We start from the raw sequence: 21,787 nt of genomic DNA, 5'->3' as shown, positions 1-21,787 counted from the left end.
GGAGAGCTTTGCGGGATACAGTATTCTTGGTTGGCATTTGATGCTTTGGAGTTTGTTGAGTATGTCCCTCCACTCTCTTTGTTGCCTGTAGTGTTTCTGCAGAGAAGTCTGATGTCAGCCTGATCGATTTCCCTTTATAGGTTATTTGTTTCTTCCCTCTTGTCATTCCCATTATCTTTTTCATGTCTTATATTCTTGGTGATTTTACTATGAGGTGTCTTGATGTATTTCTCCTGTCGTCATGGTATTTTGGTGTTTTTCTTCTTGTTTCTTGGATGTCTACTTTCATCTCCTTCATTCTAGGGAAGTTCTCTTTCTATTATCTCTGTGAATATTTTCTCTATTCCTTGGCCTTTCTCTTCACCTTCTGGGATACCGATAACTCTGATGTTTCCTTTCCTAATGGTGTGCTTCATTCCTTTTCCTTCTTACTTCTCTTTCTCTTTTTAATTCTCTTTATTTCTGTGTCTTCTAGGGTGCTGATTCGTTCTTCCATTTCATCTATTCTGTTTTCATTACTTTCCCCAGAATTTTTTTATCTCTTCTAGCCTGAATTTCTTCTATTTCCTTTTTTAATGTCTAATTTTCTTTCTTCAATTCGTTGATTGCTTGTCTCATATCTTTTTTTTTCTTTTCATTTCTTTCATTCATTTCCTTGTTTGCATTCTTTAATTCCTTGATGGCTTCTCTCATATCCTATTATTCCTTCTCATCTGCTTTTTGTTTATCATGATGATTCTGGATTCTCTATCTGGTAGGCTGGGCAGTTCTTCTACTTCTTTGGTGCTTTCTGGTGACTGATCTTTTTGTGGTGAACTTTTCCCCTGTGAACTTGTTTGGGTATTTGCTTGTCTTCTTTTCCCTGTTGTGTATTTTCTAATACTTTCTATTTACTGAGACACGGTGTTGCTATTATTGACCGGCATTTTTTCTGGATGTTCTTTCTGGGATGGCTGAGGGACTCCAGACACTTCAGTTATGGAGGATATTCTGAGTTGTGCTTTGTTTCAATATCTGCTATTTACCCAGCCCCCACTGTGTGAATTGTGTCTGTCTTCTCAGCCTATAACAGTCAGGGGTCTCTTCCAGTAACACTTTGATTTCTTGTCTCTGGAAAGTGCCTGGACCAGGTACAGGAAAACTGCTTATCCTGCCCTCCTGGCAGGATGTGAGCGCTTTGGGGTGTTGGAGACCTGCCCCAACTATCGAGGTATCCAGAGGCGAGACAGGCCTCTGAGACCTTCCCTTGGGTGGGAAGGCATCAGAGAGGGAAGATTCTGAGGCAGGGGAAAGGAGACTGGGCACGAGGAAGACACAGGAGTCAGAATTGAATGCAAGTCTTCCTGCCCATTTTCTCAGCAGGTCTTTATACTGTGTAGCAAGTAGTTAATGACAATAATTCATAGGGTAAGTTAATGAGAAATCACCATAAATTGTCATAAACGTTCTCAAGGAAGAGGAGAAGAATGCATCATCTTCCTGACACTTTATGGTATACTAAATCATACACATTTGTGATCATTGTCATGTATATAGATGTTTAACTATAACTCAAGGGAATAGTGGTCTGGAAAAGGATGAGCTGTTAGCAAAAGATTATTAGGGGTCTTAGGGAAGGAATAAATTGTGTTAGCAAAGTCATCAGTGATTGTCTAAAGAGAAGCTAATGGCTAACTTAAGGCTAGCCAAAAGTAGTTAGTGTTTGTTTAAGAAAAGGATAATTTAAGGCTAGCAGAGAGTAGTTAGTGATTATTTAAAAGGAGTAAATTAAGAAGTTGTACAGTCCTGCAGTAAGCAATACCTGTGTAAACAAGGTTAGAAATTTTCCCATGAGTCCTTATGCCCTGGGAGTCTTATCTGAGATTTGCTTTTTGTTTCAATAAACTGAGGAGGCTTTCCAGGAATCTTTATTCCCTAGGTCTTATCTCTCCTGGGGCTTGCCTTTTGTCTCAAGAGACAGAGGAATTTCCCACCCTGAGGCAATGCCTGCTTGCCTGGCCAGGCAGCCGCCTTATGAGGCTAAGGCAATCCAGTTGTAAACTGATGGTTGCTCAGAATATTTTGATATTATGATTATACAAAAAAGGAAGGTTGTAACATAAGTTAGCAATGGAAATTCTGATTTTTCAGACATTTTCCTTTCTATCCCAAATTTGTCAATTCATAGAAGTTGCATAGCTTATGTCACTGCCACCTGCCAAAGGGCAGAGCAGTGGTCTTTCAACAAGGATTCTGCTGCCCTCCACATTTGTCGAACAATTCAACCACCTTCCTGTTCCTCAAACTCAGTTTCCTTTTATTGTGGAAGGGAAAGCAAGGATGGCCTTTTTTGGGTGGGCAACAAGATGGCCACCCATAGTGAAACCAAGGTCACAGCCTGGGGGAGGAGGCATCAGGAGCAGAGGGAAAGGGCCAAGGGTGGGAGCACCACAGCCCCTGGTGGTGAAGGGGTGGTGTGGCCCATGAGAGGACCAGAAATGGCACCCCTGGGGCAGGGGGAGGGCTAGGGCTGAGGGAAGAGTGTGGGTTTGTGTTGGGAAAGGTGGAGAGCTGATCAATGCACACTGCTTCCCACAAGTCCCAAGCTCCAGAGCACAAGCCGTTTCCTGCAGACCACTATGGACACCTCTCAGAGATCCCGACAGGGATGCTGAGGCACTGACAGGCCCACAACCCCAAGACTCACCTCCCAGGGTCGCAGGACTGGCCAAGATGGTGGGTGTTTCCTGCCACCATTTCCCCAGTGCTGTTTCCCATGATCACTTCTCGTTCCTGGGAGCTGTTGGTCCCACACCCCCATGTGCCTGTCGATCCCATCCCGTCCAGCATCTTCCCATATTGCTGCCCAAAAAGGCCACAGCCTAGTGTAAATATCTGAGGCGAGGAATCTGGCCAAGGGAGGAGAAGCGGCAGGGTCAAAGGCAGGAGCTCAGCCACCTCTAGTGGCCGTGAGTGTGAGTGTTGCCCGAAAGGGGAAAAGGGACAGTGGGACCCAGGCACAGGGACAGGTCTGATTGGAGGGGGTAACCTAGGGAGACTAGAAACCCGACACACAGGCTCCCAGACTCAGGGCAGCTTCCTGCAGACCTTTGTGGCCCTCACTGTCAGAACTTGCAGTGGACGCTATTTTGACAACCCAGGCATCCTGCAAGGATGCCATGCACAGGTCACGTGGACACCACACCTGCACTAAGATATGGGACACAAGTACCGGGTCTGGGGGAGGAGGGGGACAGTTATGTACTGGGCAGGGGCAACACGTGTCCTATGTGTGGACCTACAGTGGACAGACTGCAGAGGGAAACAGTGCATTATAGTGTGATTCAGATTGGCCAAGGCTATCCTTGCCCCTAGAAGGCAACTACTGCTGCCTCAGACTGCCAGTGAATTGGCTGCAAAGCTGTTCAATGGATCCTGTCCTGAGCCCCTACAGGGCATTCACTGTGGCATCTACTTTGGGTCAGAATGCCAGGCTCCCTAAACCCGAGGCCAAGGCTGTAGGGGAATATGGGGAAGAGGTCTGTTCTGATCTCACCCAGTGGGCCCCTGGTCTACTGACTCATGGACAAACACCTTGTGAGAACAACCTCCCAGGGTCAAGGGAATCACCAAGATATGGGTGCACAGGCCACCAAGTTAGTGGCAGGTGCTAGGGTCCAGGGCCACCCAGACCACTGAGGGGGCGGCTGACTCCTAGCAGGTTCTTACACCAGGGGCACAGGGCTCACCAACATGGCAGACTTCCTACCCAGAGAAATCAGGTGGGACATCTTGCGTCAGCTCTGGCCACAGGCAGGCACCAGTGTCCAGGCTGTAAATCTCACCGATATTTTGGCCAAGCAACTTACTGGCCAGGGGGCACAGGGCTGGCCAAAATGGTGGGTTCCCTAGGGGCTGGAAGTCTGAGCTGGTTGCTGGCCACTGGCATCTGCGACCCATGTTACAAAATGTCAGCGAACCAGCAGTTGTAAGCTCACAAGAACTCACTACTGCCATGAGGCTTGCCCAAATGCACATGTACAGCACAGAATGTGGGGAATGCTGGGCTGTTGTCTCCAGAATCTCGGGGTAAAGGTTCTGGAGATGTGAGTGGGCACTGCCTTGCTCAGTTCCCAACTGCAGTGTGACTTCCACTTCTCTTCCTAGGGATGGGCAATGTCCCATCTCCTCAGAGGGTTAGAGACACTCTTGGGAAGTACAAGAGACCGGGATGATTCTCTGGTGGGGCACATACGCTGAGAGAAAGGGCCTGTTTAACTGCATCCTGGAGACACATGCTGTGGAGGATGTCTTGCTTTTTAGTGTAGCATAGGTCCATTTAAATCCACTGCTGAGGGGAACAACAGGGAGACAGAAGAGTTCAGCTGCACCCTGTGGGTCAGCTCCCTGGCCTGTGATTAAACTCAGGCAGACTGCAGCGACTGAAGCTAGCAGATTCCTAGCTCTGAAGCTGAACCTCCTACATCCCCAGGCAGATCCAGACGGACTGTGGCTCTTTGACGGGGCATCCTTTTTGATATCTGCCTGAAGGTGTTTTACAAGCCAACAATGAAACAGCTGTGACTTCAATTAACAAGTATATATGCCTGCCTGCCAGGCCAAAGAGCCTTCAGCCATTCCAGAAATTGCCAGGCTCCTTCACCTGCCTACCTGGAGGTCACCTAAATTTTGGGTGGGTCTGCATTAGAACAATTTTCAGCGATTTTTTTTTTGTCTGCCTTTAAAATAATGGGCAGTTGGTCAATGTTGTCTGACATCGTTTTCTGGAGTTAGTGCAGAGTCCGTGGGTTCACTCTGGGAAAAGTTTCACCACAGCTCCCCTTTCAGCTCACACAGCGTGTTCTACAGGTGAGTTTCTCCATGAGACAGACTATTCTATATAAGGAGTGGCTTTATTAGGGAAAAGGTCATAGGAGGAAAGGACTCTGGCATGGGCACAAGCAGGCAGGAAGAGCTGCCTCAAAGGGACAGGTTTGCAGAGAAAGGCCTGCATGATCACAGGGAGGCAGCCTTAGATGAGCGGCCTCCACTGAGATCAGTGCAGAGAAGCCCCAGCATGGTACAGGTCATGGGCAGGAAGGAGGCTGCTGTCCCACAGAGGTAGAGAATGGGTGGAAAGGAGCACCTGTATAATCACAGCTGGGCAGTGGACGCTGTCCCATGCTAGTGCAGAGACTGCACTGATATCGCCCTTTTCTCATGGGGAGGGGCTCACTCCTTTAAGGGGTGGCCTGTTTGCTGCTGATTTTGGAGAACTATGTGGAGAGCTAAAGGGGCTGGCAATTTCACAGTGAGCCCAATCTCTGTATCCTTACCCTCAGATCTGTGCCTCCAACATTCCCTTCAGCAGTCTGATATGGCAGTATAATACCTGCTTGGGCCTTATGCCTTGTCATAAGGCGCTAAGGGTGTTAATTTCTATGACTGGGTTCATGGTCATGTGAGTTCTTTCTTCCCCCGCCTCATTCCTTGAGTTTTGTTTTGACCTTGTGATGTCCCCTTCAGCTATAATGTGCCCACCAGCAGATGTTAGATAAAACACACAGTGTTAAGGTTCTTATTTTATATTTCACTGAACACACTATATTACTCTGCATCTTTCTGTCCATACCAATGAGCCAGTCATCAAGGGAACAGTACATAGCTGTGTAAACAGGGTTCTCCATGATTGTTATAATCTTATCTCACCCTCATTAAAAATGGAATACCTGTCTTTAAAGGGTAAGGTCCCAGTGGGTCTCCTGAGAACAGCTGCCCATCCACTCTGCCATGACCATCCCCGCCTTCTACCAGTTTGCTAATAACATGCTTTTCATTCTTATTTATTTGTTCTCATGTTGTTTCTCTCTTCCTCTTACTTTCTCCTGTCTTTTATATTGTCCATCTGTTTCTGTCTTCAAAAGCTTCATTTTAGCCTTCCCGTTAAATTTCTGTTACTTCTATCTTGTTTGTTAGCATTTCTTACCAGATTCTTATATTCAACTTAGTTTATTTTTTGTATGTCAGAAAGCTGCTAAACTCTTGACTAGATATATAAACCCTCAAAAATGTTTCCTTCTTTTAAATACATACTTCCAAATGTTGAATGGCTGCAACATTTTTATTTCCTCTCAAGTCCCAAGTAGCTGTCTATAGAAATACTATAAGAGTATTTTCTCTATGAACTCCTAAAAGTGCCAGGTACTTTCCCAAGTGCTTCATATATATTAGCTCATGTAATCCTACTAACTCCCTAAAAGGTAAGAGGACTATTTTTATCCCCCTTTTACAGATGACATGGATGCACAAATTATCAGCAATTGCCACCACCCAGGAAGCTGGGACCAAGTCCTGTTCTTTTAACTATTGTAAAGTGACAGAGATGAGGCAAATGACTTGTCATAAACACATGTTGGTTTTAGTTTTTAGCCCCTTCTCCTATTGACGGACACCTAGGTTGCGTGTCTGTAGCGTTTTTGAAAAAACTTGTCATTCTAGTACCAGTCTTTGGAGATATCTAATTTTCTCTTGGGTAAATTCCTAGGAGTAAAATACAGAGTTACAGGGAAGTTATTTAACTTAAAACAAAAACCAATTTGAAACTGTTGAACAGTTCTCTCAAGAGGTTGGGCCCTACACTTTAGCAGCAACCTGCCCACTCCCAGTCGCTGGCACCTTGGTCAGCTGTGGTGTTGATAGGTTTATCAATGGTAGGTGTTCTGGTGAGGCTGTCAGGGTGTCTCAGCTGTTTTTAATTTGCATTTCTGGTTAATAATGATGCTGAAGTCTTTTGTGTGTGAAGTTTTTGCCATTTCAATATCCCCGTCTGTGAAATGTTAATATTAGTGATTTAGATATGAGTTGTGGTAACCAAATTTCATCTTTGAGACAGAAAATCAAAGTTTGCTACTGACCATTAAATAAAATATATAATAAAATTCGCTAGATGGCAATCTTGGTCTCAGTATGGCAAGAATTGAGTGCTAACAGAAGTTCTTACTCATTAAAACAAATTGTAAATGACCACATTAGAGGACACAAGCAGAGTAATAAATGTAGAAAGTGATTTAAGACTAGGTTCTTATAATGCCAGTCTTTTTCGATTTACAAATCTAAGTGGTATGTTTCACCATAAAAAATACATGTTAATGCAAAATAGTGTCTCCTTAAAATGTCAAGTGCAGTGAATTACTTAAGTGTTGCTGATGGTTTGTGTTTTAATGTTCAACACTCCCAGTTATTGTCTTGATTATTACAAATATCAGATAAGCTTCTGACATTACTGCTTTAGTAAATAATTTTGTTTGATGCCCTTATACCTCTTTCACGTCTCTCTAATAATTTATTCATAAAGCTCATAGTATTCTGCTTAAAGCTATCATTATTATACTTGCACCTGAAAATTTTTGATTGAGATGGATGGCAAAGATCAGATACTTTAAAAATACTTTGCACTGTCCTCTAATTGCCAATTTTACTGAATGTGGCTTCCCTGGGAATAATGCTCAAAAACTAATGAAAATAATACTGTTTACTACAGAGTATACTTTCAAGTAGGTCTTTTTTGACTCCCTTCTGGAAGAGTTTTGCTGCAAAAATCTCAGAATGTACTCAGTAGGGGATGAGGTGACCGACGTTCATGTCCTGAATTACTGATCCTTAGGCAGCTTTAAGGGAAGCAATAAAACATGTATCTGTTTTCCTTATCTTTCACTTGGTAGCCATTCAATAAAAGTTGGAGTTAAAATATGAAGTGAAATGATCTTCATCTCAAAATGTCTCCATCCTGCTAGGAGTGAATGACAATGCTCGTTTTGGGGTAGTTCAGGTAAGAAGTCGCGTCGCGCTCGCTCGACTGAGAGACTGAACAAGTTTCCCACAACTGGAAGGCAAAACAAGACCAAAAGGTAACTGGTTCACGATGATGCCGCTTGTACTGGCGGAGTTGGTGGCTCAGGCACCACTCCACGCTCTGGGCGGGCGGCGCCCAGGCAGACACAGCAGGTGGCTCAGGCACCACTCAAGCAACTCAGGCACCTGACCAAGCACAATAGCACAGCCGCTGCTCCGCCAGGCGGCGCCCAATCTGTGCGTGTGGAACTGGCTGGCTCGGAATCGCTCGACCTTAGAAACTGCGCAGTTAAAGCTCTAAAGTAGCATAGGCTGGAAGGCAAAGGTAGGGGGCGGGACGATGTGGAACCCTCTTTGGCCCTTCCAGGGAGCAGCAAAGCGAAACCTACTTCGAAAAGCGCAAAGACCCAACCGTAAATTGCCCGGAAGTGTCGTAAACGGAACCGCGCTGCTCTTTTTGCTGTCGTAAAAAGAGGCAGGATGCGCCGCGCTCTGGACTGACGTAAGAGAGTGCGCGGCGCATCCGCGGGCATCTGGAGCTGGGGGCCGCGAGCGCCATGGAGCGCTACGCAGGTGCCTTCGAGGAAGCTGCGGACGGGGCCCGGCAGCAGGAGCGGCACTACCAGCTGCTGTCGGCACTGCAGAGCCTAGTCAAAGAGCTGCCCAGGTGCGCGGCCGCGGAGTGAGGCGAGCGGCTGAGGCGACCCCGGCTCCTGCGCGCTCACCTCACGCCTCTGTCTGCAGCTCCTTCCAGCAGCGCCTGTCCTACACCACGCTCAGCGACTTGGCCCTGGCACTCCTCGACGGCACTGTGTTCGAGATCGTACAGGGACTACTGGAGATCCAGCACCTCACCGAGAAGAGCCTGTACAACCAGCGTCTCCGTCTGCAGAACGAACACCGAGGTACGCTGGGCCAGCGGGACGCATTCCCCTTCCCTGAGGAGTTAAAAAACTCTGTACAGGTTGTAATTTTCCCTGGTCATCATTCAGGAGAAATCCCTAAAATGAAGCAGATAAGGACGCCGAGCCTTCGGTGACGCTATTTTGGTGACAGATGGGTCTGGCCAGTTTTGTTTGTTGCACAGTTCCCTTTAGCATGACCATCCATGCTTGGGCGACACTGTGCTTGCACACCATTCAGGCAGGATGACCCAAGGCCTTTGTGCTTGGTAGCCCACAGCAGATTCTGGTGGTGTAGTGCTTGACTAGCCCCAGTGATGCCCCAGAGTTGTCAGTTCTGCATTGCCCTTTATGTTCAGTTCCCTCTGAAACTGGCTGCACAGTCCCCACACCCGCTGTGCATGGAATTCACCCACACTGTGTGCACAGGACCTGAAAACTTCCCCATGTGAGCCACACTCTGAGCCAAAGCTTAATACATTTTGGGCACTTCCCAAGGTTCGCTACTTCGGAGCCCCGTCCTGCAGCTTTCCCTACCCCATCAGACCCTTTGTTATTTTTTGTTCCCCCAAATTTTTAAAACATTCTGTTTCTCCTCCTAGGTTCAATAGTTAACATTTTGCCAAAGTTCTTTATATTCTTAAATATACACCACACCATAGGGCTTTACAAGTTGCCAGTATTCTCTCTACCAGAGTTTTCACCCAGAGTATTCTCTCTACCAGAGTTTAACATTTGTGACTGCTAGTCTTCATGTGATGTTTAGTGGCATCCCTAGTTTCTATATACTAGGAGAACAGCACCCCAGGTAATGACAAGGAAAAATGTCTCCAGACACCCATGGTCCAGGATTGAGAATCAGTGTTCTAGATCAGCAACCTACATAACCACAGTGGATAGCCTCCTGAGAAGTTAACCTTTCCATGGTATCTTGTGGCTGTCAGTCAATGGTCACATTACCTAATTTGTCTCAAATTGCCTGATACTTTTTAAGAATCCAGTGTATGTTCATGAGTTACAAGAGGTTATTTTGGTTTCTGCTTCTGGGATGGAAAAGTCCCAACATTTATTGACATTTATTGTTTTTGAGGAGTCCAGAGCTTTCTTCCTATAGCATGCCCCCATTGTCTGTTGGATTGTTTCCAAGTGCTGTGATTTAATCTATCTACCCTCTTTTCTAAAAACTGAACTGCAGTAGAGGCCTGATGCAAATTAAACATATGCAAGTTAAACATTTGTGGTGAAAATTTATCTTTTGGCTATAAGGTCCTAAGGAGGCAATGTGGGTCTCCTTTGGGATGACTGTGTTTCTGCCACATATCAGTGTTGGGTTTTGTCAAATCCCTTTTCTGTATCTATAGTGTCATCTGGCTTTTCTGTTGCTAAGGTATTGACATCGATTTCTTTAATTCCTGGGATAAACTACATTCCTGGGATCAGTCTTACTTGGTATGTGTTATCCTTTTTTATATATGTTGTAATTTATTTGCTAATATTTTAAGAATCTTTGCCTCTGTAGTTTTACTTTAAGGTCTTTGTTGGGCTTGGGCAGCCGGATAATGTTGGCCTCACAGGGTAAGTTGGCAGGTATTTTCTCATCAGTTTTCAAGATTAGTTTGTAGAATTGATACTACTGCCCTAAATGTTGTTTAGGTGGTTGCCTTTTTTATTGAACTATAAAATGCATAAAGTCACAATTCAGTGTACATAGTTTATGATTCTTTTTTAATGCTTCAATTGTGCCACATTTAATAGGGTAAGAGCTCCAGGCTGGCTCCTGTGTCCTTTTGATGTGTCCCTTTCTTTGAGTATGCTCCACTCCTCTCTGGTAAAAGAGGGTGTCAGGCTCATCTTCTCTTGTTCTGTCTCTGCCTCCAACATCCTCATACCATCAACCTCCCACCTAGATGATCCTTCTACTTTGCCTCTGTAAAACTTTCCAACTTCTCTGCCTGCTTTTGATTTGAATCTGCCAAATGCAAGCAGTGTGATAATGCCACTGATACTTGCTGTCAATAAGTTGCACTTACTCCCTTTTTGGTAATCTGTATACACAGAGATTAGTAATCCGGGGAAAGATAAAATCATACATTTTTTCAAAAAAAAATTTTAAGGCAAAACGAGCCATTTCTCTACAGTGCCCAGGTTTCTTTCGGGGGCGGGGGGGGGGGTTGGGTTTTTTTGTTTGTTTTTTTTTATAACTCTAGGCACTTTGATCCTTGTCCTTTGGAAGCTTCTGGCAGGTTTTTGGTGCCCCTAGTGCCCTATGTTATTTTTCTGCTCCTCCTTTACTTTGATTTGGCAAAAAAAAAAAAAAAAAAAAAAAGTGTGCTGGAATGAGAACAGGCTAGCATATGACCTTATTCATGACTACAGGTAGCCTACTTCCATAAGAGCACTGCAACCCTTACCCTACCTCTGGTTGCTCCCCCATTAGGGAGTTGATCTGGGATTTGTAGCAATGTTTGATAAACCAAACTGAAGTCAGATGGCAGTTCCCTGCTATATCTGTTTCCTCAAATCTGCCTCCATGGTGTGTCTTTCTTGTTCCTGTGGAGATATCTCAAGAGTGGCTTTTGATTTCATTTAACATGGTAATTGCCATGGTCAAGGTATGCACATAATTTCTGAGAAATAAGAACCTGGTAAAGGGCACAGCAGGTGCCAAGCTCCTGGTGGGAGATCCTCAGGAGCCCTCCTAGATTAAAGGCGGATTTTTTTCCACTTGACACTGGTCCACTTGAGTTGCATAATGTTGACTGTTCTATTTTGTGGTTGTGGTCTCTCCATCCCATAACATCTTTTTCTTCTGCCCACACATTTTAGACTGGACTGTTTTGCAGTTGCTTGTGGTTTTAGCAGTTTAATCATAGGATTATAGCAGCGATCATAGGAACATTATATAGTGGCTGTGGAAGTCCCTCTCAAAGCAACACAGATTCTCCAGCACAAGGTCTCTGCTGGCACCTCTTAACCTGGCCCTCCCAAAATCTCTACCTATCCTGCTGCCATGTTTCTGGGAGCTGGGGAAGGAGCAGGTGGAGCAGGGTGTCTCTGCCAACTCTGAAGAGCAGATCTGAGTCAGGGAACTCAGTTACGGAACCATGCCATGATTGAGCACAACAATCTTTTATATTTGCCTGGGTAGACACCTCAGTGCATAGCCCATGGATGGTAAAGCAGGTCACACTCAGGACTGCTGGTCTGTGGTCATCTGAGCCCACGTACCTTCGGCACGCTGCTTGGTCTCCTGAGCCTGGGCTGCAGCTCTGACCCCACACCTACACTCTGTGCCTTCTTGATCCCCTGTGGACTGGCTGGTAGGAAAGGGTCCTGTCCTAGGTGAAAGCAAGACTGGGCTAGATAGTGGTGCTAGGTATTCCCTTGTACCTCAGGACTTCAGTACTTGCTGTAGTCTTCAAATGGACCTTCCCATGTGCATCTTCACTTGTCCACTCTGGTGGGACAACTATGCAGGCAATGAAGTGGGAGGATTTCACCACCCTACCACCTGTTGAGGGACTCTCTGGTGTCATCCCCTCCCAGTGCTCAGGCAGGCGCTGCGGCAGAAGCACCAGGAAGCTCAGCAGGCCTGCCGGCCCCACAACTTGTCCATGCTGCAGGCTGCTCAGCAGCAGGAGCTGGAGGTAGGAGTGTGGGCAGGGTGCTTTGAGAACTGGTGGGGCTTTTCTGGGCCTCAGAGTCCTTGCATGTGGCTCTTCATTATAGGGGGTTGGGATGTTCTAGTATGGGAGAATGAAGACCTGCTCCTTGTAGGCTAGGTGGGTGCTAAGTGGAGACTACTGTGCTCATGGCTTGGAGATACAAGAGCAGTGGTAAAGTGATGGCCAACCAGCAGGAGCCCATCCTGTCCAGTCTGTTCAGAGAGAGCTGGGAAACCCACCTCTAACCAAGAAGCTACAGGTGTTGGGGTTGCCCAGAGATGTTTGCAAGGTAGATCCCAAGAGAGCCCAAGCTAGGTATAGAGGAAGGACGCACAGAGCTGGGGTCTATCAGTAGCTCAGTAGGGAAATAGCACCATAAAAGCCCCAAGATAGTAGCCAGCTAGACAGCAAACAGGTGACGCCTATGTCTGGCTCAGCTTATAGATCCCAAGCTGTTAGCAGGGAAAGGTCTGGCCCAGCAAAGGACATTGGTAGGTGCTGAAGGGAAAAATTTGAGTGGGCAGTTGATCCCCTTGACAGGGTTCTACATAGTGTAGAGGGGAGTGGCCTGGATGCAGGGATGGTGCTATGGGTGATCTTGAGGGCTGGAGGAGATGGCAGGCTAGGAAGTTATGTTTGAGAAGTGGGTATGGAGGAGGCCTGAGTCCCGTAACCATCTTGTTGCTCTCACCGTCTCATGGTGACAGGCAGTAGAGCACCGGATCCATGATGAGCAACGGGCAATGGACCAGAAGATTGTTCTAGAGCTGGACAGGAAAGTGGCCGACCAGCAGAGCACATTGGAGAAGGCAGGGGTCACTGGCTTCTATGTGACTACCAACCCACAGGTCAGTGCCCCCAGTCTGCCTTGACACAGCCCAGGTGACAGTGGTTCCCAAAGACCCTATTCCATCCGGTGTTTTATGACTGATCCCCAAGAAGCCAGGCTCAGGATGTAGGGGTAATAAAAAAAAAAGGGGTGGGGGTCCCTCCCTTGTGGTGCAGCGGGTTAAAGCACAGCACTAAGAAGCTAAAGCCACTTCCGCATGAATTCAATTCCCGCCTGCCCTGGAGGAGATCCACATGGCGTGGCAGACCTCTCCTGACCCGCCCGCTGCTCCCCTCAGCAGTGTACTTCGTCGATCTGCCTGTTCTGCTCCCCACTCTGTCCCTGGTGAATCTTCTCACCCTCCATATCTCTGGCCTGTACCTCAGTTCTGTATGAATAAATAAGTAAATCTTAAAAAAAAAAAAAAAAAAAAGGGAGGGGTAATAAAAAAGGCTTCAGGAAGGGTTTCTGTGCTGTGTTCAGTACAGAGGTTTGCCCACCCTCCCCAGGCCCACTGTACCCTTCAGTATCCTGATCTGCTCCCCTTCTTCATACATCTGTATGCACTGAGTGAGGGCAGCTACAGCCCTGCTTTAAGAGTAGAGTCCCAGGTGCAGTCTGTTCCTGGCAGGTTGTGGCCAGGCCTCAGTGGAAATCAGCCCTGTGCGCTTGGCACTGGGTATCCTCTGTATTCTTAGGAAAAGGAATATTTGGCTGTGGTCTTTGCCAGAGTAATTGGAGACCAGGTAGCATTCTGACCCTCACAGTAGCCTTCTGCATCTCAGGAGCTGACACTGCAGATGAACCTGTTGGAACTCATCCGGAAACTGCAGCAGAAGGGCTGTCAGGTGGGGAAGGCAGCCCTGTGACCAGGTGGGGTCCCTGTTGGTCACCCACTGTACCTCACAACTGGAAAGACAGCACTGTCCCACTGTGGCCATTAAAAACCAAAAGTTAAAAAGAGTTTGTCTTCCTGACTTCCAGGCATGACCACCATCTTCCTAGCTGCCTATGAAGAGGTCATCACACTGAGGAGAGGCCAGGTGTATCCTGGCTGTGCCTGCTGCCCATCTTAGTCTTGGTTTACCCAAATTCTAGGATGTTATGACAAAGGGAGGAGAGTGGGCCCAACCTACTGACTGGCTGCCCATAACCAGGGCCTAAAGATTCTACAGCCCTCCATTGGGCACAACTAGCCCCTGCCAACCCTGACGCTTCATGCATGTTCTACTCTCAGTTCCTCCTTTGGCAGGAGGAAGGCCAAGTGGGAGAAGCTCCACGGCCAAAGCTTTGTATGACCTAAAGAAATAAAGATGCCTCAATATGGTCTGTATGTGACTTGTGTGACAATTCTTGTCTACCCAGGGCCCAGCTAGGGCATCACTTAATAGGGCATCACTTGTCTGTGGACAAATCAGCAGTGGATGCACCAGCCACGCCCCCAAGACCATGTTCAGTGTGCTTTCTGTGAGAGCGCACAGGTGTGCATTTGGCCACGAGAGTGGGGCAGCTTTTCTCAGAACAGTAGGAGCCTAAGGTAGGTCACTGGGGTGAAAGGTACAACAGGAGGGTTTGAAGGAGGATGAGACCCAGGGTCCTTGCCCCTGAGAACATCCTGTGTAGCAGTCCAAGTCCATAGGGGCCTGTGTTGATCCTGAATTACAGAGTTGGGGATTGAGGTGTCTAACACCATGCATTGCCAGGTCTGGGATGCAAGAAGGTAGTGGTAGAACTTCCCCATATCCCATCTTAAGAGACTGCTCAGGACATCCCAGTCACTCCTGGGAAAGAGCTTTGCAAGCATGGACTTGAGGGCTGTTAGCTGCAAAAAGTGGTTTATTGACCAGCCTGCTTCCCCACTGCCCACCCTGGTGCTTGAGATACATGTGTCAGACCCTGGTGGAAGGCAGTCCTTCAAGTCCAAGGACACAGTGGAGTTCAGGAAGATGGCCATTCAAGATGGCCTTACAGTTAACAGCAGCTCATTCTGGCAAGTTTCAGCCCTGACCTGACTACCACATTGTGAAAAGGATTAGGGAAGTGAGGCAGAGCACCAAGGGTAGCCAGCCCTATTTCCAGTGTGTCTCACAGTTTCAGATATAAAAAATGAGTCTGAAATTGAAGTAAGCTGTAGCTGTGGCTTTGCCTAGGGGCTCCCTAGAACCCCCAATTTCAGGCCTCAGTCTAGGAGGCTGCAGCCTAGGCAAAGGGGTATCTGCAGGCCAAGCCTCGTAGTAGGTGGTGTCAATAGCCTGAAAGCACTAGACTGGATGGTAGAAGAGACTGCCTGTGCAGAGCCTCCGCTTGAGCTCTTTCCACAGTAGCTGGCGCTCCTGCCAGGCCCTGTTCATGACTCCACTGTTCTCCAAGGCACGGCGAGACAGGTAAGGCAGCACCTCCATCACTGGGCCATAGGGCACATACTTGTATACAGGGAAGCCCGCCTGTCCTGCAGGCGCAGACAGAGGAGGTGAGTCCCAGCCCTCCATTCCCTCCAACCCCCCTTTACCAGGAAGACCCTGCTCACCCAGTGGAAAGCTGATCTGATCACACATGCCCAGCAGCTGTCCAAAGTACACCTTGCGGTCAGCGGGGTGCAGGCCCAGCTCCTCCATCCTGTGAGTAGGTAAGGCACTGGGTTCCCACTGCTGGCTCTTCTGCAGCCTCTACCCTGCTGCTTCCACCTCCCGATGGCAACCAGCCTTCCCTTTCTGCTATACTTGTTCAGTCCTCAAGGGCTCCTGTTCTTCTGCTTCCCCCCAGGGACTGGAGGTGACCTTGGACCATGGCACCATTCCTAATGCAGCAGGCAGATCCACCTGGCACCTACCCTGGGCAAGCTCTCAAACCTGTCACACCTTCAAGCCCTTCTGTTCTGCTACCATGTTGCTAGTTATCCCACTCTAGCCTCTTGTCCTCCCCTTCTAATTGCCTAGTTTCATACAGTGCCACCAGATCTAAATCGACACTAGGTGTCCAGCACACATGAGGCTGAGGAATCTGTATGAAAAACAATTAAAATTATTTTTCCATTTAATATGGGAGAATTTGAAATTAAAAATTTATATAAATTTCTGTTATTGCCATGCACACATTGGGCTTAGGAATCACCAGCTCTGGAGCTCTTGCCTGTCTTCATGCCTTCCCCTGCTAGGCTCTTAAATTTCCAGAGTTTGGAGCATTTGTGTAATGATTCTTCCATCTCTGGCTTCCTATATCTATAAATCCTACTCAGCATCTGTACCCACTCTCTGGAGCCTAATCTGCCCTGCCTCCCATGGGACACATTCACACCACCTAGGCCACTGGCCCTGACCTGACCTGTTGGACACTAGACTAATGGTTGTTCCTTTTGCTGCCCCAGCCATGAATGAGAAATTTCAGGTCCACCAGCTAACCACAGGTGCAGAGTATACCCAAGCAAGACCAGCAGAAGCAGGGTCAAGCCTTCTCAGTGACAGAAGAATTCAAGGAGCCTGGCATAGACCCTGCAGGCAGTGAGGAAGGAAAGATTGAGCTGGCACTAAAGAAGGGAGGAGCCTCTGCCCAGCTAAATGGTGAGGATACATATTCTCAGTGCAAAAATTGTGAAATTATAAGAAAGGAAGTTTTACTAATGGCAAATTAGACCTTGGAAACTTTGTTCTCTGTAAAGTCTAAGTAATAAACTACCCTTTGATTGCAGCTTAAAATGTGAGTGGTAAACAAAACACTGATGACTTTATAATTGCTTATTGAAAGCTGAGAAGGTGGCATCTTCCACAGAGCTGCCACCTACCTCCCATTAGAACTTCAAGAAATGGATATGGGAAGCTCCTTGTGTATAGCTTCTAATGTACAATCCTAGTGGAAGAGGAAGCAAAATTAGATCAAGGTTCTAGCTCAGAATAAAATTTCTAAGCCTGAGAGAAAGAGGTGTTAAGATTTTGGTGTTAGTTGAGTTGCCTACAAGAATGAGGAGTCCAAGAAGAAAAATGAGCAAGTTCCTTTGGGTGAATGGAAAGAAGGCAGATAGCCCTGCCTAGGTGGGATGCAGCTCACAGCCATGTGCACTCTAGGCTCCCCACCCTCCACCCAGCACTGGGGAAGGAGCTGCTTTAGTCTGCAGTGTCCTGGGCAACTGGGAACTCAAGGTCCCACCATTATAGCTGCAACTGTGAGAGGAAGAAATCATGGTTTTCAGTTGCAATCTCAGACTTAAAAGGTAGTCAGACTATATGATGTTCCTGAATGAGATTAGAATGTCCAGTCAGTTCTGCATTGGGCTGCCTGGCTTGGGGGACCTCTGCTTTGCTCCTGGGAAAGATGAGTCAATAAGGCTGCCACCCAGGGCCGAACTCCTGGGAAAGAGATGGAGGGAGGTAAGGAGAGGAAACCCCTGGTATAGCAATGCTTGGGTTAAGTATAACATAACAGTGACAATACTGAAGAATATACTTCACCTTACTCTTACATCTGACTTGACAGGTTTTACTCTATGAGACAGGCATTTCCATTTAAAACAGGTGACATGTCAGGACTCCTGGAGGACTCCATGACTTCACACTGTATTTGTACATTTCAATAAACTATTTAGATCACCAGTGAAATTTACTTCTCCAATTTCAAATTTTAATAATGTACTTTTAAAAACAACGCAGCTACAAATAGCCATTTTGTTCCTGAAGTGCTAATGCAAGGATCTGGGTCTGGGAGGTGGGGACCAGGCAGGCTGTAAAGCCATCGTCCCAACTCATTCACAGATCATCTCCCCAAAACACCCATCGCACCTATCTGTTCAGAAATCTCTCTGCACAGATTTCCAAGGAGCCCATCCTGAACCCTTTCCTAAACAAGGTGCACTTGACAGCCCTGCAGGGGGCAGCCCCTACCTGCGCAGTGTGAAGCGCACTGTGTCCTCATTGTGGGAGGCTACCATCACTTCAGCTTTGGCGTTTTGCTTCACCTCCTCCAGGACATAGTTGAGGCACCTGGAGAGAGTACTAAATGAGTCAAGGTCTGGGCCTAGACAGGCTGCCCTGCAGCGGGGGAGTGGCTGCAGGAGTACCCAGGTGGTGCCCATGGCAACAGGACAGGGGAAGAACACATATTCCTTTTCTACACCTCATGAGAGAACAGAGTAGACATCTATAGGAGACTGGCTAGGATAGTGCCCCAGTGCTGGTGACGGATGGGTCCCACAAAGGGCCCTGAAATGTATGTCTGGCCCACAGAGGAAATGAAAGGATGAAAAGCCTGGGGGATGGCCATCCTTGTGCTGGGGCAAGATGACCAGGACAGCAACTGATAGGACAACTGGGTAGACTCACAGGGCATATGCTGTTGGACCAGTAATTCCATTTCCAGGTACGTGCAGCAGCTATGTCCTAACACATTAGTACAAAACACTAGACTCATAAGTTCTATGAGTCGGTGATACAATGATTAAATAGCAAATCACCAGGAACTTCACAGAGAATGGCATATAAACACAAGGGCCCCACTCTTAGGATAATAGCTGTGCAAGCTGGCAGGGTAGGGATAGTAGAGGGGATGTCCAAATCCAGTGTTCTACGAAGACCAAGGGCAGGGAACTAAGTGCACAATGCAAATGAATAAGGTACACTCCTGGAAGGAAGTGGGGTTTAGCTGGGTGGAGGGGGCACGTGCAGAAGGGGGAGTCAGTTCAAGGGGACACCTTGGGTCTCTGATTTTGCAATATGCGAAACATCATAGAAAAAATACAAGGCTAGCCCGTCCATGCTGCAGGGCAAGATCACTAAAATAAACATGTGTAAAAAGCAGATGCAGACAGCTAAGCTAACAATCCCTGGTGTGTAGATTTAAAAAAGCAAAAAGGATAAAAACACAAAAGGACCAAAATCGCAAATGTAGGTGCCAGTATATCAATATTATCTCTAAATGTAAATGGCTTAAACTCATCAATAAAAAGACACAGAGTGACAAGATGGATTAAAAAACAGAACCCAACGTTCTGTTCTGCCTACAGGAAACAACCCTAACTACAAAAGATAAAAACAGATAAAAAATAAAAGAATAAAGAACAATTCTACAAGCAAATGGACCAAAAAAGAAGGCAGGAACAGCTATACTTATATCAGATGAAATAGACTTCATCTTAAAAAGGATAAAAGACAAACAGAAGGCCACTATATTATGATTAAGGGGACAGTACAGCAAGAAGACATTACAATCATTAATATATATGCACCAAATGAAGGAGCACCAAAATATCAGGAAACTACTGCCATCTATGAAAACGTATATCTCAGAAAATACATACATAGTAGGAGACTTCAACACGCCACTCTCCACAATGGACAGATCAACAAGATAAAAAATAAGCAAAGTCACTGAAGTTCTGAACAAGCACCTGGAAAACATGGGTCTAACAAACATCTATAGAATACTGCATCCAAAAAAATCTGAGTACATATTTTTATCAAATCCATATGGATCATTCTCTAGGATTGAACACATACTGGGTCATAAGATAAATACCATAAGATAAATACCATAAGATAAATACCATACTGGGTCATAAGATAAATACCAATAGATACACTAAGATCGAAATCATACCAACTATTTTCTCTGACCATGAAGGAATCAAACTAGAAAGAAACCGTATCAGGAAAACAAGAAACCCACCAACCACATGGAGACTGAAACCCACACTTGGAGGACTGTTGGATCAATGAGGAGATCAAGAAGAAATTTAAAAATACCTGGAGAAGAATGACAATGATGACACAAGTCTCCAAAACGTATGGGACACATTAAAAGCAGTTATAAGAGGAAAATATATAGCATTACAAGCTCACATAAAGAAACAAATAACTCAAAAAAACAACCTAGTCTCCCACCTTGAAGAGCTGGGAAAAGAACAACAAAATAACCCAAAAGCCAGTAGAAGACAGGAAATAATAAAAGTCAAATCAGAAATAAATGAAATGGAAGTTGGGAAAACATTCCAAAAAATCAATGAAACCAAAAGTTGGTTCTTCGAGAAAATAAACAAGATAAACCGGCCACTAGCCAGGCTCACAAAGAAAAAAAACAAGAGAAAGCACAAATAAACATAATTGTAAATTAAAGAGGAGAAATCACAAAAGATCCAGCAGAAATCAAAAGAATAATCAGAGAATACTATGAACAACTATATGCAAACAAGTTTGACAATTTAGCAGAAATGGACAAATTTCTACAACTCACCCAATGCTAGATAAAGAAGAAATAGAACAACTAAACAGGCCAATTACAAGCAAGGAAATTGAAGTAATCAAAACCCTCCCTAAAAATAAAAGCCCAGTACAGAATGGATTTACAAATGAATTTTACCAAACATTCAGAAAAGAACTAGTGCCTATTCTACACAGATTCATCCAAGAAAATCAAAACAGAAGGAAAACTACCACATACTTTCTATGAAGCCAACATCACACTAATACCAAAACCTAACAAAGAAAACACACAAAAAGAAAACTTCAGACCAATCTCCCTAATGAACACCGATGCAAAAATCCTCAACAAAATCTTAGCTAACAGAATCCAACAATGCATTAAAAGAATAATACACCATGACCAAGTGGGCTTTATCCCAGGAGCACAAGGATGGTTCAATATCAGAAAATCAATTAATGTAATCCATCACATCAACCAACAGAAGAATAAAAACCATATAATCATATCAATAGATGCGGAAAAAGCATTCGACAAGGTTCAACACCCATTTATGTTTAAGGCCCTTGAAGTCCTCGGAATAGAAGGAACATATCTCAACATGATAAAAGCCATATATGACAAACCCACAGCCAATATTATCCTCAACGGAGAAAAACTGAAAGCCTTTCCTTTGAGATCAGGAACAAGACAAGGTTGTCCACTATCACCACTGCTCTTCAACATAACATTGGAAGTTCTAGCCAGAGCAATAAGACAGGAAAAAGGCATACAAGGAATCCAAATAGGGAACGAAGAAGTAAAACTATCCTTATTTGCAGATGACATGTTAATTTATATGGAAAACTCTATAAAGGCTCCACAGAGAAATTAATCAAAACCATCAACCAATTTAGCAAGGTAGCAGGATATAAAATCAACACATAAAAGTCAGAGGCCTTCCTATACACAAACAACCAATCAGAAGAAGCAGAAATTTTAAAAAGCATCCCCTTTTCAATTAAAACAAAAAGAATCAAATACCTGGGAGTCAACCTAACAAAGAGGTAAAAGACCTATATAAAGAAAATTACAAAACACTGTTAAAAGAAATTCAAGAAGACACCATGAACTGGAAAGACATTCCCTACTCATGGATCAGGAGAATTGACATCATCAAAATGGCCATCCTGCCAAAAGCGATATACAGATTTAATACCATCCCAATAAGTCTCAATGACATTCTTCAAAGAAATAGAAAAAATATTGAATGAGATTCATATGGAACTCAAAAGATCTCAAATAGCCAAAACTCTCATGACTAAGAAGAAACATAATGGAGGCATTACAATCCCAAACTTCAATTACAAAGCTATAATAATCAAAACTGCATGGTATTA

General features: G+C 45.5%; 2 protein-coding genes across 6 annotated transcripts in view; one reads left to right on the top strand and one right to left on the bottom strand.

The window, feature by feature from the left end:
* Positions 1–21,787, bottom strand: part of LOC101633966 (proline dehydrogenase 1, mitochondrial) — a 45,002-nt gene that overhangs the window by 7,810 nt on the left and 15,405 nt on the right. For 2 of the 3 annotated variants that reach the window (XM_012734234.1, XM_004694940.2), the window contains exons 12-14: positions 18,098–18,196; positions 15,754–15,842; positions 15,051–15,675 (exon numbers count right to left, since the gene is read on the bottom strand). In XM_012734234.1, the coding sequence (XP_012589688.1) occupies positions 15,488–15,675; positions 15,754–15,842; positions 18,098–18,196 (376 nt within the window). In that variant the 3' untranslated portion in view covers positions 15,051–15,487. Of the gene's footprint in view, positions 1–15,050; positions 15,676–15,753; positions 15,843–18,097; positions 18,197–21,787 lie in introns of those variants that run through there. The other variant, XM_012734235.1, reaches the window with a different exon arrangement.
* DGCR6L (DiGeorge syndrome critical region gene 6-like) lies at positions 8,332–14,559 on the top strand. 3 transcript variants are annotated; one of them, XM_012734237.1, is made up of 6 exons: positions 8,332–8,497; positions 8,575–8,735; positions 12,279–12,379; positions 13,105–13,245; positions 14,012–14,074; positions 14,211–14,559. In XM_012734237.1, the coding sequence occupies exons 1-6, from the start codon at positions 8,388–8,390 to the stop codon at positions 14,214–14,216; spliced, it is 582 nt and encodes a 193-aa protein (XP_012589691.1). In that variant the 5' UTR covers positions 8,332–8,387; the 3' UTR covers positions 14,217–14,559. The 3 variants fall into 3 exon arrangements, with proteins under 3 accessions (XP_012589691.1, XP_012589692.1, XP_004695038.1); XM_004694981.2 differs by having other exon boundaries at positions 8,333–8,497; positions 14,012–14,099; XM_012734238.1 differs by lacking the exon at positions 14,012–14,074.

The sequence above is a fragment of the Condylura cristata genome, unplaced genomic scaffold (genome assembly GCF_000260355.1).
Source record: "Condylura cristata isolate star-nosed mole 26May11 unplaced genomic scaffold, ConCri1.0 scaffold00051, whole genome shotgun sequence".
Lineage (NCBI taxonomy): Eukaryota > Metazoa > Chordata > Mammalia > Eulipotyphla > Talpidae > Condylura > Condylura cristata.
The sequence above is the reverse complement of the archived record's forward strand: the minus strand, read 5'-3'. Positions and strand labels throughout refer to the sequence as shown.

What these genes read in the sequence shown, in the direction of transcription:
- DGCR6L (XM_004694981.2), top strand. Translation starts at nt 8,388, where the DNA reads ATGGAGCGCTACGCAGGTGCCTTCGAGGAAGCTGCGGACGGGGCCCGG. An exon ending in TCTGCAGAACGAACACCGAG is followed by an intron (nt 8,736 to 12,278) that starts GTACGCTGGGCC and finishes ATCCCCTCCCAG; the next exon opens with TGCTCAGGCAGGCGCTGCGG. An exon ending in ATGTGACTACCAACCCACAG is followed by an intron (nt 13,246 to 14,011) that starts GTCAGTGCCCCC and finishes TCTGCATCTCAG; the next exon opens with GAGCTGACACTGCAGATGAA.